We start from the raw sequence: 27,129 nt of genomic DNA on the forward strand, positions 1-27,129 counted from the left end.
GCCTAATTTATTGGCGTATAGCTGTGCATAATATGTTTTTAAAATCGTTTGTATTTCCTTGGTATTGGTTGTGATCTCTCCTTTTTCATTTGTGATTTTATTAGATTTTATTAGAGTCTTTTCTCTTTTGTTTTTAATAAGGCTGGCTAATGGTTTATCTATCTTATTAATTCTTTCAAAGAACCAACTCCTGGTTTTGTTGATCTGTTCCACGGTTCTTCTGGTCTCTATTTCAGTGAGTGTTGCTTAAATCTTCATTAACTTTCTTCTTCTGGCTGTAGGTTTTATTTGCTGTTCTTTTTCCAGTTCCTTTAGGTGCATGGTTAGCTTTTGTATTTGAGTTCTTTCCAGTTTTTGAATGGATGCTTGTATTGCGATGTATTTCCCTTGGGATCTCTAAAACAAAGTTTCATAGTGTTATTTAATGTAACCAGATTTTCCAATTACAGCTAAATTTTATTCAGCTTTTAACTAAGGTACCTCTCTTACACTAAGGTACAATATTAGTGTGCCTTGGGCTCATTCTGGTGGGTGACACAATAACATGAGATGCATATAAAACATAATGTGTGCTTGTGGGAGACCATAATGACAACAATGATGAGAATTAATATTTATTGAGATACTATATGCCAGGCACCTTTTTATATATTTTACCAATTTGATCCCCACAACTATATGTGATGACACTTGGTCACTTGGACTGAGACTTAGAGAATGTCAGGAACTTGCCTAAAGGTCCCATGGTTGGTGACAGAGCCATGAATCGAGGCCAAGCCGATTGACTTCAGAGTCTATGTCTTGTCCTCTGTGCCACTGTTATAATGCTACTTGGTACATTTGTGAAAGTTGGGGGGAAGGGTTACATTGGCAATTTAGAGGCCTGGGTTCTAACTCTGCTTCTGCCATAGCCCCTCTGTAGACTGAGCCAACTGACACTTGCTTAAGGACCCTAGATGTGTTGCTGCAGTTCCCTTCCTATCACTAGGTGGCAGACTTGGCGGTGGGAGGGAGCAGAGGGACTGCTGGATGTACAGTATTTAATTTGTAAATCTCATCTTGGCTTGTATCCACAGTTCTTCTGGTCTCTATTTCAGTGAGTGTTGCTCGAAAAGTATCACCAGCTTCTCACGTTTCTTAAAATTATGTTAGAATTTTGATTGAGATTCCACTGAATCTATATATTGGTTTATGAAGAGGATTTTAATATATATATAAATAAATATATATTTAATATATATATATATCTCATCTGTTTATTTGATGCTATCATCTGGAAAGGATATGGATGTATACTTTCCTTCTAGGCTTTGGTGCCTGCCATTTTCAGGGATTCAGAGGTTCAAGGGTCAGAGCTTCAATGACAACATAATGGGGGGGGGGGGCTTCCTTTTTTCAGGAGGCATTACTCAAAGGCAGAAAGTCCCTAGTCCATTTCCACAAATCCCAGGGTGCAGAACAATAGAGTCTTGGAGGAACCAGACCAAAGAACCTTGAATCCTTCTATGTCTATAATAGGGGTCTTGTGCTCTGTGTGTGAGTTCTTAGAGGTCACCCGTTCTTGCATTCACTTTCATCCAGGGCAGATCAATAGGACTCACCCGTGTAGAGATCAGATGACATGATTTCCACTCACTCTTCTCTACCTTGTGTCCTCGTCTTGCTGTTTGCTCTGTGGCCACAGACCAAATTCCATGGAGAAACCAGTTATAAAGGTAGAATTCATTCAGGCCGGCTAATTAGGAAAGAGAGGAAAGAAACTGGTTTTCTGGTAAAGATGATCTTGCTAAAGTTATCTCTGGCCTATGAAGGCGATTTACAAGGAGGAAGGTAACATACAGAGAATAGTACGGTAACCATGTTGTGGGTGAAAACGCCATCATGACAAGGCTTACCCTCCAAGCTAAATGTTGATTGGCATTGTCTTGAGTTCCCAACATTCACCAAGTCAAGCTCCTGGGGATCGATTGTTCTGGCAATTCTGGATGATAGCAGAACCGTCCCACTCACAGGGAAATCATCTCTCCAGGATAGGATTTGTGAATCACGGAGGTCTGGTTGGAGTTGGCTGGAATGTTGGGGAGGATAAGACTTTCAAGTCTATGAATGGCTGGAAGGGGGAGTAGGAGCAAAGGAGGAATTGGAATAACGGGGAACAGGAGCGAGAAAAAAAGAGCGGGGGTTGGACGTTTTGGAAGGAATAGAACCAGATTTGGGTGGGGAAACCTGTAGGTTAGGGCGGCAGGGAGGGACAGCACTATGAACAGGAGGGAAAGAGATAGGTTTCTGAGTTGAGAGAGGTGGCCGAAGCTGGGGAGTGTTCTGTGGACGAAAAGAGTTACACAAAAGAGGAAACAGCTTTGAACAATGACAGGAGGCAGGAATACAGTAGATAGGAGCAGCCCGGGATTGAGAGGAGGAAGGAATGGAGTGGGTAGGTGGAGCCTGGGGTCCAGAGGAAGAAGTAATAGAGTGGGTAGGTGGAGCCTGGGGTCTGAAGGAGGAAGGAATGGAGTGGGTAGGTGGAGCCTGGGGTCGGGAGGAGGAAGGAATGGAGTGGGTACGTGGAGCCTGGGGTCGAGAGGAAGAAGGAATAGAGTGGGTATGTGGAGCCTGGGGTGGAGAGGAAGAAGTAACGGAGTGGGTAGGTGGAGCCTGGGGTCGAGAGGAAGAAGTAATAGAGTGGGTAGGTGGAGCCTGGGGTCGGAGGAGGAAGGAATAGAGTGGGTAGGTGGAGCCTGGGGTCGGGAGGAGGAAGGAATAGAGTGGGTAGGTGGAGCCCGGGGTCGGGAGGAAGAAGGAATAGACTGGGTAGGTGGAGCCTGGGGTCGGGAGGAGGAAGGAATTGAGTGGGTAGGTGGAGCCCGGGGTCTAGAGGAGGAAGGAATAGAGTGCGTAGGTGGAGCCTGGGGTCGAGAAGAAGAAATCCGAGGCAGCTTTTTTGTCATTTCTCCAAACGGCGTTTGGCTAGTTACTCATCTTGACCAAATGAGTAACTGAACAAAGGTCAGACTTACCCCATTATTTATGTCACACACCAGCCCTCGCATCATCCCCTGCCTCAATGCCCATTATGACATATGTGTGCCCCTCCCTTTGGGCCCCTCAGCAGGCTCACCAGCCAGGGACATGGCCCCGGGTGGGAGGTTGGAGAGTGATCCCAGGAAATAGCAGACAGAAGAAATGCCATAGGAGTCCCTAGGCCTTGGGAGAACATGTAGTTTTGCCCCTCACTTGGCAAAGATTGATCAAAGGGCTGTGCTGCACTCAGGGGCTGGGCACCGAGAGGATGCATGGGAAGCAGGTGTGGTCAAAGTGGGAAGGAGAAAAATGAGTGGGAAATATCAGAAAGGGAGACAGAACATGAGAGACTGATAACTCTGGGAAAGAACTGGGGGGGGGGGGTGAAAGGGGAGGTGGGGGTGACTGGGTGATGAGCACTGAGGGGGGCGCTTGATGGGATGAGCACTGGGTGTCGTTCTATATGTTGGCAAATTGAACACCAATAAAAAGAATTTATATAAAAAAATCAAAATAAAACTGATTAAGTCTATGCACAAGCTGTTTCAGCCCTGTATACGTACTCAGCAGAAATGTGTACACACATGTGTCAAATTAACTGCGTATTCTGTTTCTCTCATGCTTTGCACCCTATATTTTTAGTGCCAAATCTTGGAGATCCAAAGAGTCCAGTCTCTCAAATTCAAGTATATGCAAACAAAAGCTTGACTTTCAAGGCTATTGTATAGAAAATCCATTGAGGAACCTCAGCACTGTTCGATAGCATACTCTTTCTTCATGAAGGCAGTGTACACAGAAAGCCTAGAAAGTGGATATTAGACATCAAGGGGACATATAACCCTCAAATATTATCTCCAATTATCATCTGATACACTTAAAACTTATAAAGTAAGCCAACTGAAAATATACAATAAGGAATTATTCATACAAATCCTGCTATATCCTGTAAGTGAATACTGGACTGTTCTTCAGAATTATTCAATGTATATTAAGTACACAAATCAAGTTTAACATGACATGTGTAATACGATCCATTTTAAAATAGAAATTTAAATACATGTGTATATATATATGTGTGTATATATACATAGGAAAATCCTGAAGGATATTGGCATAATCTTAACAAAGATTAGAGTTAAGGGAAGAATTAATGAATTTTTTCTTTATGATTACCTATAATTTCTAATGTTTATACCACTGAGTAAATTTTTGTAAATGTAATGTCTACATCTTCAATGGATTTAAGAGGGGAGATCCTATTCCATTATTACTGTTAAAATTTGCTCCCAATTTTTTTCAGAGCACAGTTTCTCACTTTAAAAATATCCAAAGTGAGGTCCAGAGAGTCCAGTTGGGTAATTTAATTATACATCAGTGAAAATTTTTTATCTGAACCAGTTAAATCTTTATCTGAACCAGTTAATAGGTAGCGGATGTACAGTATATTCACATTCCACTGTCTCTTAACCACTCTCCATTGTAAGTGCTATGGAGTCTTAAGAATGAAAAATAAGGCCAAGAGTATAGTGATTGGGCCAAATGGGTAATAGAGTAATGTAGAGCAGAAGGAGATGCTAAAGTTGGTGAGCAAAGTTTGAGGATATAGAAGATTTACATTGTCTCCAAAAACTCTCCCCAAAGTTATTTATTAACTACAAAGGTATAAAGAAGTAACTACAATGGAGAAACCTAGTAACCATCACATTCTCCAAGTGACCAAGGTAAACGTAACCAGCAATAAAACATATCAACATCCTGAACACCCAGACGTGGTGCACAGACAAGGATACAACATCAATTCTTCTGATTTTCTTACCAAAAATACATTATCTGACTCCAACTAGAATACATTGGACAGATCCAAACTAATGGACATTCTGTAAAATGATGGATCAACAAAAACTGCCAAGGTCATGAAACAGCAGGAAAATCCAAGGAACATTTACAGAATGGAGGAGACTAAGAAAAAATTGCGAAACCCTGAGTACAGCCCTAGAACAGAAAGAGGAGATTAGTGGGAAAAAATGGGTAAAATTCAAATAAGGTTTGTAGTTTAATTAGTAAGACTGTGCCAAGGTCAATTTCTTATTCTTGATATCTCTGGTAAGGTAATGGAAGATGTTAACATTAAGGAAAGATGAGTGAGGGATGTAAAGCAACTCTTTGTACTGTGTTTGCAGACTTGGCGGTGGGAGGGAGCAGAGGGACTGCTGGATGTGCAGTATTTAATTTGTAAATCTCATCTTGTATCCTACTGGCAAAATAGTTTATGGGCTATTTCATTAGGCATCATACATATTAAGTTTCTATTCCTTAAATTTCTTTCAATTTGTATTTATTTACTTATTTATTTAAAGTTATTTATTTGGCACTCGGAGAGAGAGCACAGCACGGGGAGCTTCAGGCAGAGGGAAAGGGAGAAGCAGACTCCCCGCTGAGCAGGGAGCCCAACCTGGGGCTTGATTCTAGGGCCCTGGGATCATGACCTGAACTGAAGGCAGGTGTTTAAGTGACTGAGCCACTCAGGCACTCCTCAATTTGTATTTAATAGTTCCATTTGTTCTATTTGTTCAATGTCTACAGTATCTATGAAAAGTATATAAATCAGCAGGGCATTTGGCTGCCTCATTCATGACAATGACTAGGACAGTATCTGGCTTATAGCTAGGACTCAAAAATACTTGAGTTTTTTTTTTCTTTTTTTCATGTTGTAAGGATTTCATTTTTCTTTTTGTTTTGAAGAAATGTTAGTGTTACAGAAAAGTTGCTAACAAGAGAAAGGAAGGGAGGAAGGAAGAAGGGACAGAAAGAAGGAAGGAGGGAGAGGGAAGGAAGGAAGGAAGAAGGAAGGAAGGAAGGAAGGAAGGAAGGAAGGAAGGAAGGAAGGAAGGAAGGAAGAGCTTAGTAAAAAAACTCCTCATTTGCTGGAGCTTCTCTTCACCTGTGGGGCATCACCCCGGGGAGAACAGACTGGGAGACCAAAGGATCCAGCGGGGACGCCCCACCTCCACAAGGGGAGCTGAGCCTGAGAGAGCTCCATCAGCCCCAATGTAACTTAGGGCCCTCTGTCCCCACTCCAATAGCAGAGCTCCCCGCCCCCGACCCCGGACACCAGACCAGCCACTCCCAATGTGGGGACACTTGGGAAGCCACACTCAAATACCTCCAACTTCTGCCCTCCTGGTAAATTTGAGGAAAACGTATCCATTCAGTTAATTGTGTAAGTTAATCTTACAGCTTCTCTAGGATGGACGTGTCAGAGCGCTTCCTGTTGCTTCTCCGTGTAACCACGTCCACAACATCCATTCTTCCATCCGACCAACGTGTGCTGAGCCCCTGGGGGGTGCTGGCCCAGGCCCCGCGGACTTTGAACCCAGGTCGCCCTCCCTCCCCGGCGGCTTCCTTCTGATGCCCACGATCTCCTCTCTGGGTCAGCCCGGAACGTGATGACCGCAGGCTGAACCATGTCAGGGTGCACAGCGATATCGCGCTCCATGATGCTCAACTGTGGAGCTTGGGAGAAGATGATCGCCACACGGAGTGTTCAGCGCCCACCTCAGCCTCGTTCCTGAAACCCAGCCTGTGTACTGCTTGGATAAATAAAGATGACTTTCAAGCGTCAGTCGGACCTTTCCTTTGTGGAGTCTCACATTTTTCTGCCCGCATGCACTGGTTCAGATCCTTCATCTTTGGGAACCCTGGGTGGCCCAGCGGTTTAGCACCTGCCTTTGGCCCACGGCGTGATCCTGGGGACCCGGGATCAAGCCCCACGTCGGGCTCCCTGCATGGAGCCCGCTTCTCCCCCTGCCCGTGTCACTTTTTTTTTTTTAAAGATTTATTTATTTATTTATGATAGACAGAGAGAGAGAGAGAGGCAGAGACACAGGAGGAGGGAGAAGCAGGCTCCATGCCGGGAGCCCGACGTGGGACTCGATCCCAGGACTCCAGGATCGCGCCCTGGGCCAAAGGCAGGCGCTAAACCGCTGAGCCACCCAGGGATCCCTCTACCCATGTCTCTACCTGTCTCTCTCTGTGTCTCTTGTGATTAAATATATACAATCTTTAAAAAGTACGTAGTGTCCATTACCTCTTTGGTTAGGTTTATTCCTAGGTATCTTATGCTTTTGGGTGCAATTGTAAATGGGATTGACTCCTTAATTTCTCTTTCTTCAGTCTCATTGTTAGTATATAGAAATGCTGCTGACTTCTGGGCATTGATTTTGTATCCTGCCACGCTACCAAATTGCTGTATGAGTTCTAGCAATCTTGGGGTGGAGGCTTTCGGGTTTTCTATGTAGAGTATCATGTCATCGGCGAAGAGGGAGAGTTTGACTACTTCTTTGCCAATTCGAATGCCTTTAATGTCTTTTTGTTGTCTGATTGCTGAGGCTAGGACTTCCAGTACTATGTTGAATAGCAGTGGTGAGAGTGGACATCCCTGTCTTGTTCCTGATCTTAGGGGAAAGGCTCCCAGTGCTTCCCCATTGAGAATTATATTTGCTGTGGGCTTTTTGTGGATGGCTTTTAAGATGTTGAGGAATGTTCCCTCTATCGCTACACTCTGAAGAGTTTTGATCAGGAATGGATGCTGTATTTTGTCAAATGCTTTCTCTGCATCTAATGAGAGGATCATATGGTTCTTGGTTTGTCTCCTGCTGATGTGATGAATCACATTGATTGTTTTATGAGTGCTGAACCAGCCTTGTGTCCTGGGAATAAATCCTAGTTGGTCATGGTGAATAATTTTCTTAATGTACTGTTGGATGCTATTGGCTAGTATCTTGTTGAGAATTTTTGCATCCATGTTCATCAGAGATATTGGTCTGTAATTCTCCTTTTTGGTGGGGTCTTTGTCTGGTTTTGGAATTAAGGTGATGCTGGCCTCATAGAACGAATTTGGAAGTACTCCATCTCTTTCTATCTTTCCAAACAGCTTTAGTAGAATAGGTATGATTTCTTCTTTAAACGTTTGATAGAATTCCCCTGGGAAGCCATCTGGCCCTGGACTCTTGTGTCTTGGGAGGTTTTTGACGACTGCTTCAATTTCCTCCCTGGTTATTGGCCTGTTCAGGTTTTCTATTTCTTCCTGTTCCAGTTTTGGTAGTTTGTGGCTTTCCAGGAATGTGTCCATTTCTTCTAGATTGCCTAATTTATTGGCACATAGCTGTTCATAATATGTTTTTAAAATCGTTTGTATTTCCTTGGTGTTGGTAGTGATCTCTCCTTTCTCATTCATGATTTTATTAATTTGAGTCTTCTCTCTCTTCTTTTTAATAAGACTGGCTAATGGTTTATCTATCTTATTAATTCTTTCAAAGAACCAACTCCTGGTTCTGTTGATCTGTTCCACAATTCTTCTGGTCTCGATTTCATTGAGTTCTGCTCGAATCTTTATTAACTCTCTTCTTCTGGTGGGTGTAGGATCTATTTGCTGTTTTTTCTCTAGCTCCTTTAGGTGTAAGGTTAGCTTTTGTATTTGAGTTCTTTCCAGTTTTTGAATGGATGCTTGTATTGCAATGTATTTCCCCTTCAGGACTGCTTTTGCTGCATCCCAAAGATTTTGAATGGTTGTATCTTAATTCTCATTAGTTTCCATGAATCTTTTAAATTCTTCCTTAATTTCCTGGTTGACCCTTTCATCTTTTAGCAGGATGGTCCTTAACCTCCACGTGTTTGAGGTCCTTCCAAACTTCTTGTTGTGATTTAGTTCTAATTTCAAGGCATTATGGTCTGAGAATACGTAGGGGACGATCCCAATCTTTTGGTATCGGTTCAGACCTGATTTGTGACCCAGTATGTGGTCTATTCTGGAGAAAGTTCCATGTGCGCTTGAGAAGAATGTGTATTCAGTTGAGTTTGGATGTAAAGTTCTGTAGATATCTGTGAAATCCATCTGGTCCAGTGTATCATTTAAAGCTCTCATTTCTTTGGAGATGTTGTGTTTAGAAGACCTATTGAGTATAGAAAGCACTAGATTGAAGTCACCAAGTATAAGTGCATTATTATCTAAGTATGTCTTAACTTTGGTTATTACTTGATTGATATATTTGGCAGCTCCCACATTCGGGGCATATATATTGAGGATTGTTAAGTCTTCTTGTTGGGTAGATCCTTTAAGTATGAGATAGTGTCCCTCTTCATCTCTCACTGCAGTCTTCGGGGTAAATTTTAGTTTATCTGATATAAGGATGGCTACCCCTGCTTCCTCTGAGGACCATTTGAATGGTAAATGGTTCTCCAAACTTTTATTTTCAGGCTGTAGGTGTCCTGTCTAAAATGAGTCTCTTGGGATCCCTAGGTGGCGCAGCGGTTTGGCGCCTGCCTTTGGCCTAGGGCGCGATCCTGGAGACCCAGGATCGAATCCCACATCGGGCTCCCGGTGCATGGAGCCCGCTTCTCCCTCTGCCTGTGTCTCTGCCTCTCTCTCTCTCTCTCTCTCTCTGTGACTATCATAAATAAATAAAATTTAAAAAATATAAAAAATAAAAAAAATAAATAATAAAATGAGTCTCTTGTAGACAGCAAATAGATAGGTCCTGCTTTTTTATCCAGTCTGACACCCTCCGCCTTTTGAAGGGGTCATTAACCCCGTTCACGTTCAGAGTTACTATTGAAAGATATGAGTTTAGTGTCATCATGATATCTATTCAGTCCTTGTTTTTGTGGATTGTTCCACTGGACTTCTTCTTAAAGGAGAATTTTAAGAGTCCCCCTTAAAATTTCTTGCAGAGCTGGTTTGGAGGTCACATATTCTTTCAGTTCCTGCCTGTCTTGGAAGGTCCTTCCATTCTGAATGAGAGCCTTGCTGGATAGAGTATTCTTGGCTGCATGTTCTTCTCATTTAGGACCCTGAATATATCCTGCCAGCCCTTTCTGGCCTGCCAGGTCTCTGTGGGAGGGTTCCGCTGTTAATCTAATACTTCTCCCCATATACATTAGGGATCTCTTGTCTCTTGCTGCTTTAAGGATCTTCTCTTTATCTTTGGAATTTGCAAGTTGCACTATTATCTGTTGGGGGTGTTGAACGGTTTTTATTTATTTTGGGGGCGGGGGATCTATCTCCTGGATCTGAATGCCTGTTTCCCTCCCCAAATTAGGGAAGTTCTCAGCTATGATTTGTTCAAATATGCTTTCTGGTCCTCTATCCCTTTCAGTGTCTTCTGTAACCCCAATTGAACATAGATTTTTTTTCCTTCTGAGGCTGTCATTTATTTCCCTTAATCTTTCCTTAAGGAAAGTTTTTGTTTTTCTCTTTTTTTCCTCAGCTTCCTTCCTTGCCATCAACTTGTCTTCTATGTCACTCACTCTTTCTTCTACCTCATTAACCCTCATCATTAGGACCTCCAGTTTGCATTGCATCTCATTTAATTGATTTTTAATTTCAGCCTGATTAGACCTAAATTCTAGAAGGAGTCTCTTCAGGAGTCATGAAGTCTCTTGAATCCTTTATGCTTTTTTCCAGAGCCACCAGTAGCTTTATAATTGTGCTCTTGAATTGGCTTTCCGACATCCAAATTCTGTAACTCTGTGGCAGAGAGTACTGTTTCTGATTCTTTCTTTTGTGGTGAGTTCTTCTTTCTAGTAATTTTGCTCAGTGCAGAGAGTGGCTAAAAACAAGTTGTACTTGTTAGAAGCGCACTCTTCTCTCTGTAGCATTCCAGCTGTCTCTCTTTAAATCTCAGGCTGAATTCATACATTTTCAGGATGATCTGAAAGTTATCTAGGTAAGTTTGTGGGGACAGGTGACTTGGGGACCCTACTCCTCCGCCATCTTGCCTCAGTCAAAAATTCTTGAATTCTCTCCTCAGATACCTACAAATCAAGTGTTTGTTTTTTTTTTCACTGCTGATAGGTATGATTCCCACTGACTCATCTGCAAGTTCTCCTGTACAACAGAGGAATAATGAGAACCATGCACATTTCCAACTATTCACATAAATCACACAATAAGGCCCCACCTAGTCCCTGAAGACAGTCACCTTCTTTTCATACGTGGAAAAACTGAAATTAGAAAGTTAAGGCAACTTTACCTTAGAGTTTCTGATTGAGATAGAAACAAAAATGTGTTCAAAACCCCAGATTTGGGCCAGCCCCGGTGGCTCAGCGGTTTAGCGCCACCTTCGGCGGTGGCGTGATCCTGGAGACCGGGGATCGAGTCCCACGTCAGGCTCCCTGCATGGAGCCTGCTTTCCCTCTGCCTGTGTCTCTGCCTCTGTGTGTGTGTGTGTTTTTCATGAATAAATAAAATCTTTATAAAAAAAAACCCAGATTGATAATCGTTTACCTAAACTATGTCCATTTTAAGAATTCAACAGCCTAACACGTCTTTCATGCTTTTTGACTTATCAACATCTAGAGAAGGCTAAAATTCTGTCTAGAATAAATTTTATATTAAATGATAACCCGTAATGGAAAATGACACACATGAAATTTCTACTCAGATGCAAAGTTACAGGGGGAAAAAAACCTACACTGAAAAAAAAAAAGGGTAAAGCAAGACTCCAGAATTAAACCACAGCCAAATAGCATAAGTGATGCAATTCTTCATACTGAATGTCAAGGTATATCCAAGCAGAAAATTCAATATCAAATCACTTATATTCAGTTGATGAATATAAAGCAAAAGAATGTGACAGTGTGGGAAAGAGGATTCAACTCACCTCAGAGTCAATTCTGAGCCACACTCCATGGCTCAGTAGGTATTAATTATCAGCAAGAGACTTAGCTTCCCTGGGCCTCAGCTTCCTGCAATGTAAAAAGGAGAGAGGGGTTGGACTCTTGGTTCTAACACTCCCTGTAGATGTAAAGGTCACAGAGTGAAACTTGCCCTTAACTAACCAAAAAAAGCTCAACAACTCTGGGAAATGAATAGTATGGAATGCTTTGAATGTGACATAAAAATGACATGAAAATTAAATATATTAGTTCATTAATGACTGGATTTAAATTCATTAGGTAATCAAGTTATGTGATCCAGTGACTTCTCATTCAGTTTTTCAAATATTTGTATCTTATAATTTTTCTTTTATATGTAATTCTTACAAGACAAAAGGAACAAATATAAGAATCAAAATACAATCTTTCCAAAACATCCACTAGAAATAAGAACTTCAATACAGCTGATCGAAATGTGAATTAGTCAGCTCTTCTGGGAAATAATTTGGCAATATATTACTTTTTTAATATTCATCCCCTTTGACCCAATAATACAGCTTTTAGAAATCTTTCTTAACATTGACCAATAAAGGGACCCCTGGGTGGCTCAGCGGTTGAGCGTCGGCCTTGGGCTCAGGGTGTGATTTCAGGGTCCTGGGATCGAGTTCCCCATCAGGCTCCTCACAGAGAGCCTGCTTCTCCCTCTGCCTATGTCTCTGCCTCTCTCTCTGTCTCTCATGGATAAATAAACAAAATCTTTTTAAAAATTGACAAAGTAAATGATTAATGTACAGAAATATCTACAGTAATATTATTTATAACAGAAAAACTAGCAACCAGCTGAATGTCCACTTTTTTTTTAAGCTATTATTTATTGGGACACCGGGATGGCTCAGTGGTTGAGTGTCTGCCTTCAGCTCAGGGCACGATCCCAGGGTCCTGCAATCCAGTCCCACACTGGGCTCTCTGTCAAGGAGCCTGCTTCTCCCTCTGCCTATGTCTCTGCCTCTTTCTGTGTGTCTCTCATGAATAAATAAACAGAGCCCACTGCAGGACTCAATCCCAGGACCCCAGGATCACCATATATACCATATATATATATATATATATATATATATATATATATATATATTCGTATTTAGAGACTTTGGTTCTTGCTTTAATGCACTTAAGGTTGACAAATGACGTGTGTGTATATTCAGAAGACTTAAAGACAATACATCAAATAATTTAACAGTAATTCTTTCCAGCTGATGAAATTGAAAGTGATTTTTAGTTTCTTTCGATGCTTCCCTGTATCTGCCCAATTTCCTAGAATCATATATTATTTCTTATTATTGACAGTTATGTTTCTTCACAAGTTACTTTTCAAAAAAGCTGTCCGCCACAACTGGGCCTTTGCATAATAAATCTCTAGTTGTAGTCAATGATTACCCATGCTGTACAATAAAGGCTACACAACTCAAACACAAAATGGTGTTTTTAAGAAGCAGAAATTCCAGAGAATCCTTTAAAGAGGTCCAGGACCGCTCAGCAGCCCCGCAGAAACTGGTGTCACATCTGAGTCTAGCAACCAGGCCCAACCCCTCCCTAGATGAGCCAGGCCAAGGAGGACAGGAGCCCAACACCCTGGAGCACCTCCAAGAGGATCCCCACCCCAGGAGGAGAGCACAAGTGAGAACAGGCCTGGCCCTCTTTCTCCCTCTTCCCACCTCCTCCCCCGCAGGATCAGCGGCCATGCTGACTCAGTTGCAGGCCTTGCTCTGTATCTGGCTACATGATGCAACTAAAGCATGTCAAGGAGAACTCCACAAGCAGTTCTAAAGGAAACTTGGCCATCACCAAGTCCAAATCCCTCGTTTCCAAATGGTGAAACTTAACCCCACACTCTCTCATACACACATTTTTAAAAGTGATGTAAGAATTTCACTACCTGCCTGTTAATAACCTATTTTATATAAGTTCTATTTTTATTCCATTTTATAAATAAAAAAAAAAAAAGGAGGGACAGGGCTACAAAATAACTTCCCCCAGGTTACAATGTTATAGTAAATGGTAGAACCAGATTCCGGCTTAAATCCAAGTGGTACCCTCAACAAATACACTGCACTCTTGTATGAAGCACCATCCTCTTGGTTTAATCTGAATTTTAATGTATCCATTTCACGTGGACTACGGAATATGTTGTGTAAAATACATGAAGCACTCCTTCCTCTCATGATCATTAGTTCTGTGATAACAGGACCAACTAAATGAGACAGTGAATGTAAGAATTTGTCTCTTAGAAACATGAAGTCAACTGGCTTCACTTGCTAAAGGAGGAAATTTTCAAGGAGAGTTCCAAGGAATTTGGGGGAAGGAGGAGAAATATATGAATCAACCCACACTATGTATCTAAGGCACCATGCCAGGCTCCTCACATGAGAACTCTAGTTCAGGGCTCTACCTCCTGAGATGAGATTTAAAGGTGAAACTTTCTATCCAGTGTCATCATTTCCCCCAGTCCTGGAGGACCCTGAGATTTGCTTGCTGGAGCTCCAAATCCTCCCAATGTGATACTTGAACCTGACCTTTCTTCTCTGAGCCTCATTCTGTATGTGTATCCCTTCATTCACACCCACATATCATGTGCATTTGAGCGTGGCTTCTCAGTAGACCCCAAACCACATGACAGCAGGACCACATTTTATTTATCTCTACATTCCTATTCCCCTTCCTAGAACTCACATAGTGCTTTGCACACTAACGTTACATAAACATACCATAAATTTGTAAAAACTATTCATGAGCAGAAATCTATAGTAGGAAAGCAATAAGCTATCTGTAGCAATGTTGAGTGCAGACAATGACTGTCATGAAAGCAACTGATGTCCAATTCCAAGAAAGAGAGTTGCTATTTTAGTATTTTGAAACCTAAAAAATTAAAAATTATAGTAAATAGATCAAAGTTTTCTTTTTCTATTAGATCAAAATGCTTACATTACTGGTTCTTTGACACCGTTGTGCATCAGAATTTTGATGGGGGTGGGGGAGAGGAGTAGTAGGGGGACGAGAGGAGGGGGACAGGAGAGGAAGTACAAAGTACAGATTTCCAGATCCAAATCTCCAGACACTGTGATTCAATATGTCTAGGCCCTGGAATCTGAATTCCTTTCAGTGGTTCAGGACTGGTTGTTCACAGATCATCCCTTCAAAATCACAGACTTCTGTCAGGTTCCTCACTGACACAGGCCATCCAATGGTTAGTGCTGATTCTGGCATGAGACTGGCTGATTCCCAGCTCTGCCATTTACTGACTCCATGGCCTTGGACAATCGCTAAACTCACTTCACCCCAGTCTCCTCATCTGTAATATGAGGTGATATGAGCAACTCTTCATCTAATGGGGACTAAATGAGAGAACATGTTATCAAGTGCCTTGAATATTGCCTGCCACCAATAAAGGTCCAATAAATGTTAACTATCGTGATTTTTACTCACTAAAACCTGTCATGAGGTTACAAATCTCAGAAAAGTTAGTGTTACCTAGATAGCAAATATAGAGAAAAAAGTGTAGATTATTTTTTAAATGGAAAAAAAATTAAGTCAAGAAAAATTTTAGAGGAACCACAAATCACTGGTTGTACCACACGCATGCACAGACATACGCACTCACACACACACACACACATACACACAAACACACACACCCAAATTTTACAAGGTCTTCCCTTTCTACATTTAGGTCTGGGTTTCTTATAAATAGCAAAGAGCAACAGCAAAAGAAAAATATGAAAAACAAAAATAAAAGTGAAATTTACTAATAGTAAGAGAGGAGGATTAAGACTTTGAATAAGGGAGTATGTATTTAATATTTCATGTTAAATTTCATATTAGTACTTTACAACTTATGAATTTTTAATATTTCATGTTAAATTTCATATTAGTACTTTGCAACTTATGAGTTTTTATTTACACCCAGCATTTCCCCCAAAGGAATTTTGTGTATCTCTTTCAAGTCAGTTACATATCGTGATTCCAATTTTATAAATGAGAAAAGTGACCTTAGAAATTTAAGTAATTACTAGGGAGAGATGGAGTTAAGCTCACACCTAGAACTCAGACTCCAAAGGCCAAGCCTATACAAATGCCACATTGCCTCCACTTCTTAAACACACACACACACACACACACACACACACACACACACAAAAGGTAGCAAATAAGTGTAGAATCCTAATTATAGCTCAAGAACGGAAGAAAATAAATGAATCAAAGATGAATCCCCTGACATCTATTATCAGTTTTCTTTTCAAGCCCAAAGACTCACTGCAAAGGCAAACCACCACCCTGACTCACTTAGAATCAAGTTCCCTCCCACCCCCGGAGCAAAGGGCCATTCATTGGCGGGAGTCATGGCTGCCCTCCCTTATGGGAGTCTCCTACACCTCCCTCTATGATAGAGCCATGATTGCTGATCACCCCTAAATTGAATTATATTCTCAGCTCCACCACTTGTTAGTATTACAAGGATGATGTATTCACTCTCCCTGTGTAAACAATGTGTCCTTCATATTAGTTTTCAACCTACTTTCTTCAAGCTTCTAGTATTCCTGGATTCAATGAGCGAACTAGCGTTAACATACATGACTTCACAGGAAGGTATCATTAGCCAGAGAAGGAGGAGCCTAAGGAAAGTGAAGCAAGGCTCTGAGTAGATTTGGAGTAGGAGGAGGCCGTGTTAGATGGGCAGGATCCCTCCTCCCTCCTCTTTACCCATCCAAAAGATTACAAGGATGCCTTTAAACAGCTGAGCAGCCATAACATCAAAGCTAGCTTTAGTTTATGTTAGGAGAAAAGCTAAGAAGGAATGCAGTTCCTTAAAAAAAGAAGAAAGAAAAAGAAAAAAATAAGTCAATAAATAGGTTTATTGGCACATGAATTGAGAATTAAAAAGAGACAAGAAACAGGAAGTGCAAATTAAACTGAGATTTCTCACCTGGGAAGTCTTACATGTAGCATCTGATTCCTGAACTAAAAGTCTGGAGTGCCTGGAATGTATTTGTAGTTCTTTTCAAGGAGGAGATAAGCTTTCAGGTCATCATTAAGCTCACCAGCTGGATTTTAGTTTAAGAGAGGTGGTTAGGTGACTATAAGACAAAACTAATGTCAGAAGGAGGCTTCTGGGTTTCTTCTTTTTGAAAAACTCCTTCTGTTGCCTTGATTTTCACATCGCTCTCATACCACTGGCAGCAATGTTTGTGCTGATGAGGCAACCTTGTCCAAGTCTAAGCAATTACAGGCTGGTGGAGCAATTAGCCTGGGTGGAGAACACAAATTCTGTATGTTCCAGCTCCAAGGTATTGGTATTATTTTTAACTTCATCATCTCTATGATGAAAAATCTGAATGCTGGGGCACCTGGGTGGCTCAGTGGTTGAGCATCTGCCTTTGGCTCAGGTTGTGATCCTGGGGTCCTGGGATCAAGTTCTGCGTCAGGCTCCTGGCAGAGATCTTGCTTCTCCCTCTACCTGTGTCTCTGCCTCTGTGTGTGTGTGTCTCTCATGAATAAATAAATAAAATCTTTAAAAAAAGAAAAAGAAAGAAAGAAAGAGAAAGAAAGAAAGAAAGAAAGAAAGAAGGAAGAAAGAAAGAAAAAGAAAGAAAGAAAGAAAGAAAGAAAGAAAGAAAGAAAGAAAGAAAGAAAGAAAGATCTGAATGCCAACCCTGGTGTTGAGAAGACTGATTCCCAAGAATTATATCATCTCTTGTTTGATCAAGGCTCACAATTAAATGTTATCTATCAGCAGGAACTATGTTCAAAACTTAACACAAATATTATCTTGCCTTTACTCAAGAATTAATCAGTACACTAAACCAGTATAGACTAAATTAGAGAAAAATAGCATCTTCCAAATGCCAGATGTACAATAGTTGAGGGGTCTGAATCTAGTGGAGAGTTTCCAGTCCCTGTCACACTAAAAGAATATTCATAGTGGCCACATGTGGCAAGATATTTGTTTTTGGTCATCTGACAAACATTTGCTTGCCAGCTGCCATGCCTCAGACATTACAATGTCAAATGCTTCCCTCATAATACCCATGGCACAGCAGGTCCTCAAATTTCTGCACCCTCCATAGTCCACGGTGTCAGAACTGACTCAGTGGTCTCTACTCTCTTTTTCTCTGGCTCTTTCTGAATCTTTCTTCCCAGCATGAAATTCTACATTAAGCCATACACAAATTATATTCTCATCTTTCATGATGCCCTGTTAGCTTGAGGCAGGTTGCTCTTGTATCTTCTTCAAGTCTCCCTTTTCTTATCTTTAAAATGAGGTTAATAACACCTGCCTGTTAGGGAGATGAGAGAAATAATTATTCCTGAAATGCTTTGAAGATGAAAAGGGCCACATGACACTTGATGCTCGTTGTCTGGCAAAAGATGCTGAATTTTCCATTTGCATTAGCACGTTATTCAGGAAAATGAAAGATGAGACTGTCATAAAGAGTTTGTATGGTTAATTCTTGGCTAATGAGCAAACGCCATCCATAGTTACATTCTTCCACTGTCTTAAAGAACATACTGTCTTAATCAATTTACTGTTTTGAGAACAGATGCAAAAAAAGGGAAAGAACCTAACATATATTTTGTCTTTTCTGTGAAAATCTCATAACTAAGCAATTGATAAAGAATTTTCACTTTATAGTTGTATTCCAGCTAGTGAATAAAGAAATGATAGGATCAGAGCACCACCATATAACTGTGAGTGAACTAGTACAAGTAGGCCATGATCATCAATGGTTGATATCATCACAAAAGGAGACACAGTTGGACATGGTGTATTTCTTTTTTTTTAAGATTTTATTTATTTGAGAGAGAGTGGGCACACGAGTGGGGGGAGGGGAAAGGAAGAGGGACAAGCAGACTCCCTGCTGACATTATTGAAACATCAAGACAACTGGAAAGATGTGGATGAGACCTGTGCATTAGATAATAATACCATGTGGATAAAGAAGATGTGCTGCACACACAGGCGCACGCACACACACACACATATACACACACAAAGGAATATTACTCAGCCATAAAAAAAGAATGAAGTCTTGCCACTCGCAACAATGTGGACGGAACTAAAGTGTATTATACTAGGTGAAAATCAATCAGAGAAAGACAAAAATCATATAATTTCACTAATATGTGGGATTTAAGAAACAAAACAGGATCCCTGGGTGGCGCAGCGGTTTGGCACCTGCCCCTTGGCCCAGGGCACGATCCTGGAGACCCGGGATCGAGTCCCACGTCGGGCTCCCGGTGCGTGGAGCCTGCTTCTCCCTCTGCCTGTGTCTCTGCCTCTCTCTCTCTCTCTGTGCGACTATCATAAATAAATTAAAATAAATAAATAAATAAATAAATAAATAAATAAATAAATAAAAGAAACAAAACAGATGAACATATGGGAAGGGAACAAAAAAAGAGAGGGAAACAAATCATAAAAGACAATAGAGAAACTAAGCGTTGATAGGAGGTGGATAGGGAATGGACTAAATGGGTGGTAGGTATTAAGGAGGACATTTATGATGAGCACTGGGTGTTATATATAAGTGATGAATCACTGAATTCTACTCCTGAAACCAATATTAAACTATATGTTAACTAACTAGAATTTAAGTAAAAATTTGAGGGAAAAAACCATAACAGTATTATGTCAATGATTACTCCCTGACTATGACACTTGTACTATGATATGGAAGAAAATGTCTTGGTTTTGAGGAAACACATGTTGAAATACTGAGAGGTAATAGGGCTACACATCTGTAACTATTCTCAAGTGATTCTCAAGTGAGGCAGAGAGGGAACAATAAGGCAATCCGGTAAAATAATAACACTTGGAGAATTTAGGTAAAGAATATAAGGGTATACCTTGAATTATCATTGTAATTTTTCCATTAAGTCTGAAAAGTTTTAAAAAATCAATTTGAGCAACCTTAGAATAAGTGGAATTTTAATGCTAGAACTTAACTTGTGACTTTAGTTCACTTTATACAGTAACGCAAAAGAATTCGGAACATCAAATCAAATATTTTGAACCTGAGGTAGAATATTCAAATAAGCAGAACTCCAGGGCAAAGAATTAGGGGGTCCCACCTAGACAAGAAGAAACCAGGGTGATCCACAGGTCACGGTCTGAAGAACCGTTTCCTCCAACAAACAATAGTAGGGTGTGGCATACTCAGGGGCCAGTCATTTCCATCCAAAGTCTAGCTCTGAGGAAATCAAGCTCCTGTTCCCCATTTCTGTTCTCCTTACCCCACAGAAGTATCAAGATGAAGTTCTGGAATGGATGGAGAGTAACCAAAGCAATGTGATTTGGGCAAGATCAAAAGTACTCACACCTCATAGAATGTTTCTGTGTTTCATTTCATTTTCTTATATTTCCAAATGTATTTTAATTAACATACATAGCTTTTATAATTAAGACTCCACAGCACTACTGACAAGAGCAGAAACCAATACTTCCCCTTTCAAGAAGATATTCTAGATAAAACATGGCAAATAGTAATTATAACTTTGATCAAAATAACACCTAGATGTGTTATAAAAATTAATCTAAAACCAGAACACAAAACCTACAGGAATCTTTTATCCATATAAAAATGAGTTTTCTCAGAATTCTCTGAGACAAATACAAATGATTATACCTTGGGTACATAAAGGAAATAAAATCTAGGTCTCCTCTTTTATAATGCTGTAGTTAGAATGTTAACGGTTAAAGAGCTAGGGTTGTCATAAATCAATGGAACTAAAAAAAAACAAACAAACAAACAAAAATAAATCAATGGAACTGTGATCATTGTGTAAGGAAAGGAGTAGGGAGTCACCATGATTACTCAAAGATCCTCAGTGTCTCTTAAGATCCAGAACATGTTTGTTAACACCTAAAATCCGATATGTGTAAGCTTTTTTTTTTCACCTGAGGTGTGTGGTACTTTTGGATAATCTTACCTATAGCCAAAATATATAGCAATTCATAGTATGAGAAAACATCCAAGTGTGAAAGAAAAGTCTAGAATGATGAAGAAAAACTATATATAAATATATATATATTATATACATATATACTTACATGTATATATACATATATATTTATATTAGAATTGTTTGTCATACAGAGAAGCACTTGAGTTAGCCAGTTGCTATGGGCTGAATATTATGTCCCCTCATACACAAATTCATATGTTGAAACCTAATGCCCAACGTGATGGTATTAGGAGGTGCAGCCTTTGGGACGTGCTTCGGGCATGAGTGTGGGGTTCGGTGTTCTTATGAGATTAGTATTTTTATAAAAAGAGACCCCACAGAGCTCCCTAGCCCCCTCCACCACATGAGGACACAGTGGAAAGACAGCCATCTATGAACCAGAAAGTGGGCCCTCTCATCAGACATTGAGTTTGCAGGTATCTTCATTTTGGACTTCTAGCCTTTAGAACTGTGAGAAGGAAGTCTCTGTTGTTATAAGATTTAAAGCCTGATGGAATTCCCCTTGCTAGGTTTTGCACTTGCCTGAGACCCATCACCCTTTCTTCTTTCCAATTTCTCTGTTTTGGAATGGGAAAATCTATCCTATGCCTCTCCCATCATTATATATCACTTGTCTTGTTTCACTGATACACCGCTGGAGAGGAATTTTGCCTCAGGATGAGTCATGCCTCAAGTCTCACCTGTATCTGATTTAGATGATGTTGAGATGAAACTTTGGGCTTTACACTTTAGAGCTGATGCTAGAATGAGTTAAGATTCCTGGAGCTATTCAGGGAATGAATGCATTTTGCATGCAAGAAGAGCATGAATTTGACAGGGCCAGGGGAATGATGTTATAGACTAAATACTTGTGATCCCCCCAAAATTCATATGTGGACGCCCTAACCCTGACTATGATAGTATTTGGAGATGGAAGGAAATTAAGGTTATAGAAGTTCCAATAGATGGGTCCCTCATAAGGAATCAGTGACCTTATAAGGGGAGGAAGAGACAAAGATTGATTTTTCTCTCTCCATCATATGAGGACACAGCAAGAAGGCATCTCCAAGCCAGAAAGAAACTCATCAGGTACTGAATCAACCAGTACCTGGATCTTGGACTTCCCAGCCTCCAGACCTGTGAGATATACATTTCTGTGGTTTAAATCACTCAGTCTATGGTATTTTGTTCTGGCAGCCCAAGCTGACTAATGCAGATGCTAAAACAATTTAATGGGGGAAAGAAGAGTCTTTTCAAAAAATAGTGCTGGGAGAGCTGGATAACCACATGCAAAAGAATAAAGTTGGGCCCCTTACCTCATACCAAATGCAAAAATTAACTCCAGATTACCTAAATATTAAGGCAAATGCTATAAAACTTTTAGAAAAAAAAACACAAGAGGAAATCTTTGTGACCTTGGATTAATCAATGGTCTCTTAGGACATCAAAAGGCACAAGCAACAAAAGAAAAAAATAAGTAAATTGGTCTTCATCATAATTAAAACTTTAGTGCTGTGAAGAACACCACCAAGAAAATGAAAAGACAAAAAAAAAATAATAACTCACAGAATGGGAGTAAACATTGACAAATCAAGTAAGGGATTTGAATCCAAAATATATGAAGAATTCCTATCTTCCAATAAAAAAGGCAAACAACTTTTTTTTAAAGTGAGCTCAGGATTTGAATAGATATTTCTCTGAGGAATGTATATTAATGGCCAGTAAGTACATGAAAAGATGCTCGATCTCATTAATGATTAGGAAAATACAAATAAAAACCATTAAGATACTACTTCAGACCCACTACAATGGCTATAATTTAAAAGAAAATAATAAATATTAAAGGTGTAGAGAAATTGGGACTCTCAGAAATTTCTGGCTAGAATGTAAAATAAGCAGTCTGGCAGTTCCTCAAAATACCAAACACACGACCCAGCAATCTCACCCTTTGGTATATACACCTCCAAAATGAAAACATATGTGCACAAAAACTTGAACGTAAGTGTCCACAGCAGCAATATTTATAACAGCCAAAAATAAAACACCCCAAATGTACACCAGCTAATGCATGGATGAATTAAATGTGGTCTGTTCATACAATGCAATGTTATTCAGCCATGAGAAGAAAGCTAGTACTGATTCATGCTACAGCATGGACGAAGAGGCTTGAAAACATTATGCTAAGTGAAATAAGTCAATCACAAAGGACCATATATTGTATGATTCTGTCCATATGAAATGCTTAGAATAAGCAAATCTAAAGAAGCAGAAAGCAGAGGGGCATCTGGGTGGCTCAGTTGGGTGAGTGTATGACTCATGATTTTGGCTCAGGTCATGATCTCAGGTCATGGAATCGAGCCCCCAGGAAGGCTCACCCTCAGTCGGCTTGAGCTATTTATTCTCCCTCTGCCCCTCCACTGCTCTCTTATTCTCTCTAAAATAAATAAATAGATCCTTAAAAAACAACAACAACAACAAAAAAGCAGCAGCAGAAAGTAGATTAGTGGTTGCCTAGGAGAAGTTGGAATGAAATGGGGAGTGACCATGAATGGGTGCCAGGTGTTTTTAGGGTTGATAAAAATGTCTTAAATCAGGTAGTAGTGATGATTGCACAACTCCGAATGTACTAAACAACAACAAAAACAGCAACTGAATTGTGCATTTTAAAAGGGTGAATTTTAAGGTGAACTATATCTCAGTAAAGTAGTTATTTAAAAAGGCATTCCAGGGGCACCTGGGTGGCTCAGTTGATTGAGCGTCTACCTTTGGCTCAGGTCATGATCCTGGGGTCCTGGGATGGAGCCCCAGACTGAGCCCCAGGTTGGGCTCCCTATTCAGTGGGGAGTCTGCTTCTCCCTCTCCCTCTGCTATTCATCCCTCCTGTTTATGCTCTCTGGCTCTATCTATCTCTCTGTTAAATAAGTAAATAAATAATATTTTAAAAAATAAAAGAATACCTTAGGAAAGTCAGAGCAACATACAAAGGCTAGTAGCAAAGCAGTCGCAGGTTAAACGAAAATCGTGCTTTGCTGACACTCCTTGAAAGAATCAACAGCTGTTTTAGAGGGTCTAGAAAGGTAAGAAACCCACCAAGATGAACCAGACTGTCACTGAAAGGTGGAGCGGGCACAGGGAGCGCGTTGGGGGCAGCCCTGCAGCCCTTGCTTTGAAGGTGTCCCTGCGGACCACCCAGGGGAGGAACGAGACATTCACACTGTGCACGGATACATTGGCAAGTGGCTTGTTTTGCAACATCATACAGGAGCAATGCTTCTCAGTAGCATTCTAGGAATCATTCCAGAGCACTACTGAAAAATCTAAAACCTAGAATGTTAGTCCCTCTTTCAAACGTAAAATCTACCTTCAAAATCAAAGTTTGGGGGATCCCTGGGTGGCGCAGCGGTTTGGTGCCTGCCTTTGGCCCAGGGCGCGATCCTGGAGACCCGGGATCGAATCCCACATCGGGCTCCCGGTGCATGGAGCCTGCTTCTCCCTCTGCCTGTGTCTCTGCCTCTCTCTCTCTCTCTCTCTCTCTCTGTGACTATCATAAATAAATAAAAATTTATTAAAAAAAAAAACCAAAATCAAAGTTTGTGAGTTGTGACCCACTCAGAAAAAATACAATCTTATGTGAATGCACAACATACACAACATTCCTATATTTAATAAAAAAGAGTACTACAGAGAGAGCCCCTCTCTTAAATCAGGAGTTATTGGAGCCATGGGTGGGGCAGTTAAAGGTGGTGTCCGAATAGCTCCAGGCTACTGGAAGCTGTGAGTAAGCTTGAATCTGCCCAAAGTCAAGGCCAAGCCCCATTAGTGTAGCAGCCGGTGATGTCACAGGCCAGGAAGAAGCAGGATGACTGCTGGGGTCACACCCCTCCATAGATGTTGTGCCAGGTCAGACATGAAACACTGCAAATGAGGACATAAGTGATTAAGTCTTTTCTTTAAATTATTATACTTAAATTATGTTGCATTGAGACTCAAAACAATTATTAAATGGGAAGAAACAAGGAGCAATTGTTCTGGGCAGCCCCAGCTTGGTAGGAACTGACTGACTTATCTGGAAGGGGTCTCTTGCCACAATGAGTGCAAGTCACTGGTATGTGTGGGGGAGACTACTCCTCACCCTCCTTTATGAGAACAACATTCCTGATAAATCAGCAACAGTTTTTTTTTTTTTTTTTTTTTTTTTTTTTTTTTTTAGCATAGTCTTCATCCATTAACAAAGTTGTATCTAACTGGTTGGTTGATCAGTCATCACAGTACATGCATGAGACCTACCTAGGTTATGAAACAATGTTTAAAAATAGTTTTTAATGGGGGCAATTTTCCATGAAGGCATTTTGATCATCAGTTCATTTGAATTTCAAAACTGAATCAAATTCTTAAAAAAAAATTATTCTTCATTCTTCCATAGCATCTCTTGGTGGAAGGAGGTAGCAAACTATATTAGAAGAGGTCTTTGGCCCCAGAATCCAATGCAGGTTTCAATATTCACAGGATATATGCCCTCAGATTAATTATACAACTTTTTGGAGGTGTGGGTTGTTTTTTTTTTCAATCTATAAAATGGGGATAATTACACCAAACTCATAGATTGTTGTGAGATTTATTTAAATGCGTTAAATTGTAAGTAAACACCATTTTGTCCGTGTTGCAGTCGAATGCGAACTTCACCCTAGGATCCTGTTGTCTAGCTGGGATCCTCCTTGCCCACACTACATGTTAGAATTAACCAGAGAGGGTTTAACAAAGACAGTTCTCAATCCCCGCCCCCAGAAACTCTGGTGTAATTGATCTGAGGGAGGGAGGCGGGGACCCAAGCATCAATATTAGCAAAAAGCTCCTGGGCAATTCTAAATGGCAGCCAGGGTTAAGAATCACTGGACAGGAAGGAGTGTTCTCAAATTGTGATCCAGCAGAATTACCAGGTTTGGTTGTAAAATAAAGATTCCAGGGCTGGGCCCCATCCTACACTTACTGAGTCAGAATTTCTGGGAAGAGCCCCCAAATCTCCATTTTTAACAACTTCCCCACATAATTAGAATGTACTAAAATTCAAAACCAGGAAGGAGGCAGGGGAGGGGCTGGGGAGCAGGAGGCTGGGGTGACCAATGCTTCCTAAATCTGGTTGAAAAGACATTTTTCTGAGCCCCACCCCCAGAAAAGATTATCTTGCTTTTGTGTCTCTTCACCTGTTTTTGAGGTTTGGGAATCACTCATCTAGATTTCCACCTCTTCTATCAGAGATACAAAGGATCAAACTAGATGATACATGATCCAGAATCTGTATTCAGGATGAGGATACTCCTAAACCAATTTAACTCTCACATTTTAACATGAAAGAACACGTAGGAGACACAGCTGCCTATTCATTCGGGAAGGAATGTAAGTTTGTCTGTTGGGATTCCCCACCTTTGCCCTCTCTTTTGAACTTCTTTCAACCCCTCCAGCTTTAGGAAGAGAAAGGGAAAAACAATAATATATTTGTTCAAGAAGAATAGATTCACTAATATATTCAATATATCCATTAGAACGTGTATCTACATATATACATACACAAATATATCTGCACACATACATACTTATATACACATATGTATATGTCCGCATGTATATAGTCATTGAGTTTATTTGAGAATATTTCTTCAGTGGATTGATCCTTCGATGAATTGTGTTGACTTCACTTTTAGCAAGTCCATCTAGAGCCGCTATTCTCATCAAGGGGAATGCCCTGTTCCCTCAGTAAACCATTTGTTTTCCATCCAGGGTAATTGGAACATCCCATTTCCCCTCCCTCTGCTGGTGAACACTTACTCATCTTTAACATCTAGCTCAAATGAGAAGTCTTCTTCCCACAAGTACTGACCCAATAGCATTCTCTCCTACCCTCTTTCCACCAGAAACAAATGTTATTTCTCCCTAGGGCACAACTGCAGCAGGGGTTCGGCATAGGATGACACAAGAGCAATTGTTCTCAGGATGGTCAACAGTCTCTGTGTTCCCTCCAGGAGTTGCTGGTTCTGTTCTTACAAGTTAAACTCTGGAGTAAACTAGACATTTACCCACTGTGCTTTTAGCTAACAAAATACTGTCTGCTACATCTCCCAAGATACTGAGAGTGGTCCTAAGGAATTGCTGGAAGCACAGAAAGATTTCAGACGATGATCCATGGAATTCATGGATCATTAGATAATTTTGATCATTCCCATCCTTATAAGAATGAAAATATGGGATCCCTGGGTGGCGCAGCGGTTTGGCGCCTGCCTTTGGTCCAGGGCGCGATCCTGGAGACCCGGGATCGAATCCCACGTCGGGCTCCCGGTGCATGGAGCCTGCTTCTCCCTCTGCCTGTGTCTCTGCCTCTCTCTCTCTCTCTCTCTCTCTCTCTCTGTGACTATCATAAATAAAGGAAAAAAAAAAAGAATGAAAATATGGTGTGGATTTAAC

The 27,129-nt window shown here is 40.7% G+C and overlaps 1 protein-coding gene and 1 long non-coding RNA gene across 3 annotated transcripts in view; one reads left to right on the forward strand and one right to left on the reverse strand.

The window, feature by feature from the left end:
* Nucleotides 1-27,129, reverse strand: part of SERPINB5 (serpin family B member 5) — a 77,480-nt gene that overhangs the window by 28,896 nt on the left and 21,455 nt on the right. The window contains exons 1-2 of one of the 2 annotated variants that reach the window (XM_072821260.1): nt 1,896-2,068; nt 1,602-1,735 (exon numbers count right to left, since the gene is read on the reverse strand). Coding sequence is in view for 1 of the 2 variants with exons in the window: in XM_072821240.1 (XP_072677341.1) it covers nt 11,682-11,710 (29 nt within the window). In the remaining variant the exon portion in view is untranslated. Of the gene's footprint in view, nt 1-1,601; nt 1,736-1,895; nt 2,069-11,681; nt 11,767-27,129 lie in introns of those variants that run through there. The other variant, XM_072821240.1, reaches the window with a different exon arrangement.
* LOC140630677 (uncharacterized) lies at nt 2,803-6,649 on the forward strand. Its single transcript, XR_012028418.1, has 2 exons — nt 2,803-3,304; nt 6,259-6,649. It is a non-coding gene; the product is annotated as an uncharacterized lncRNA (long non-coding RNA).

The sequence above is a fragment of the Canis lupus genome, chromosome 1 (assembly GCF_048164855.1).
Source record: "Canis lupus baileyi chromosome 1, mCanLup2.hap1, whole genome shotgun sequence".
Lineage (NCBI taxonomy): Eukaryota > Metazoa > Chordata > Mammalia > Carnivora > Canidae > Canis > Canis lupus.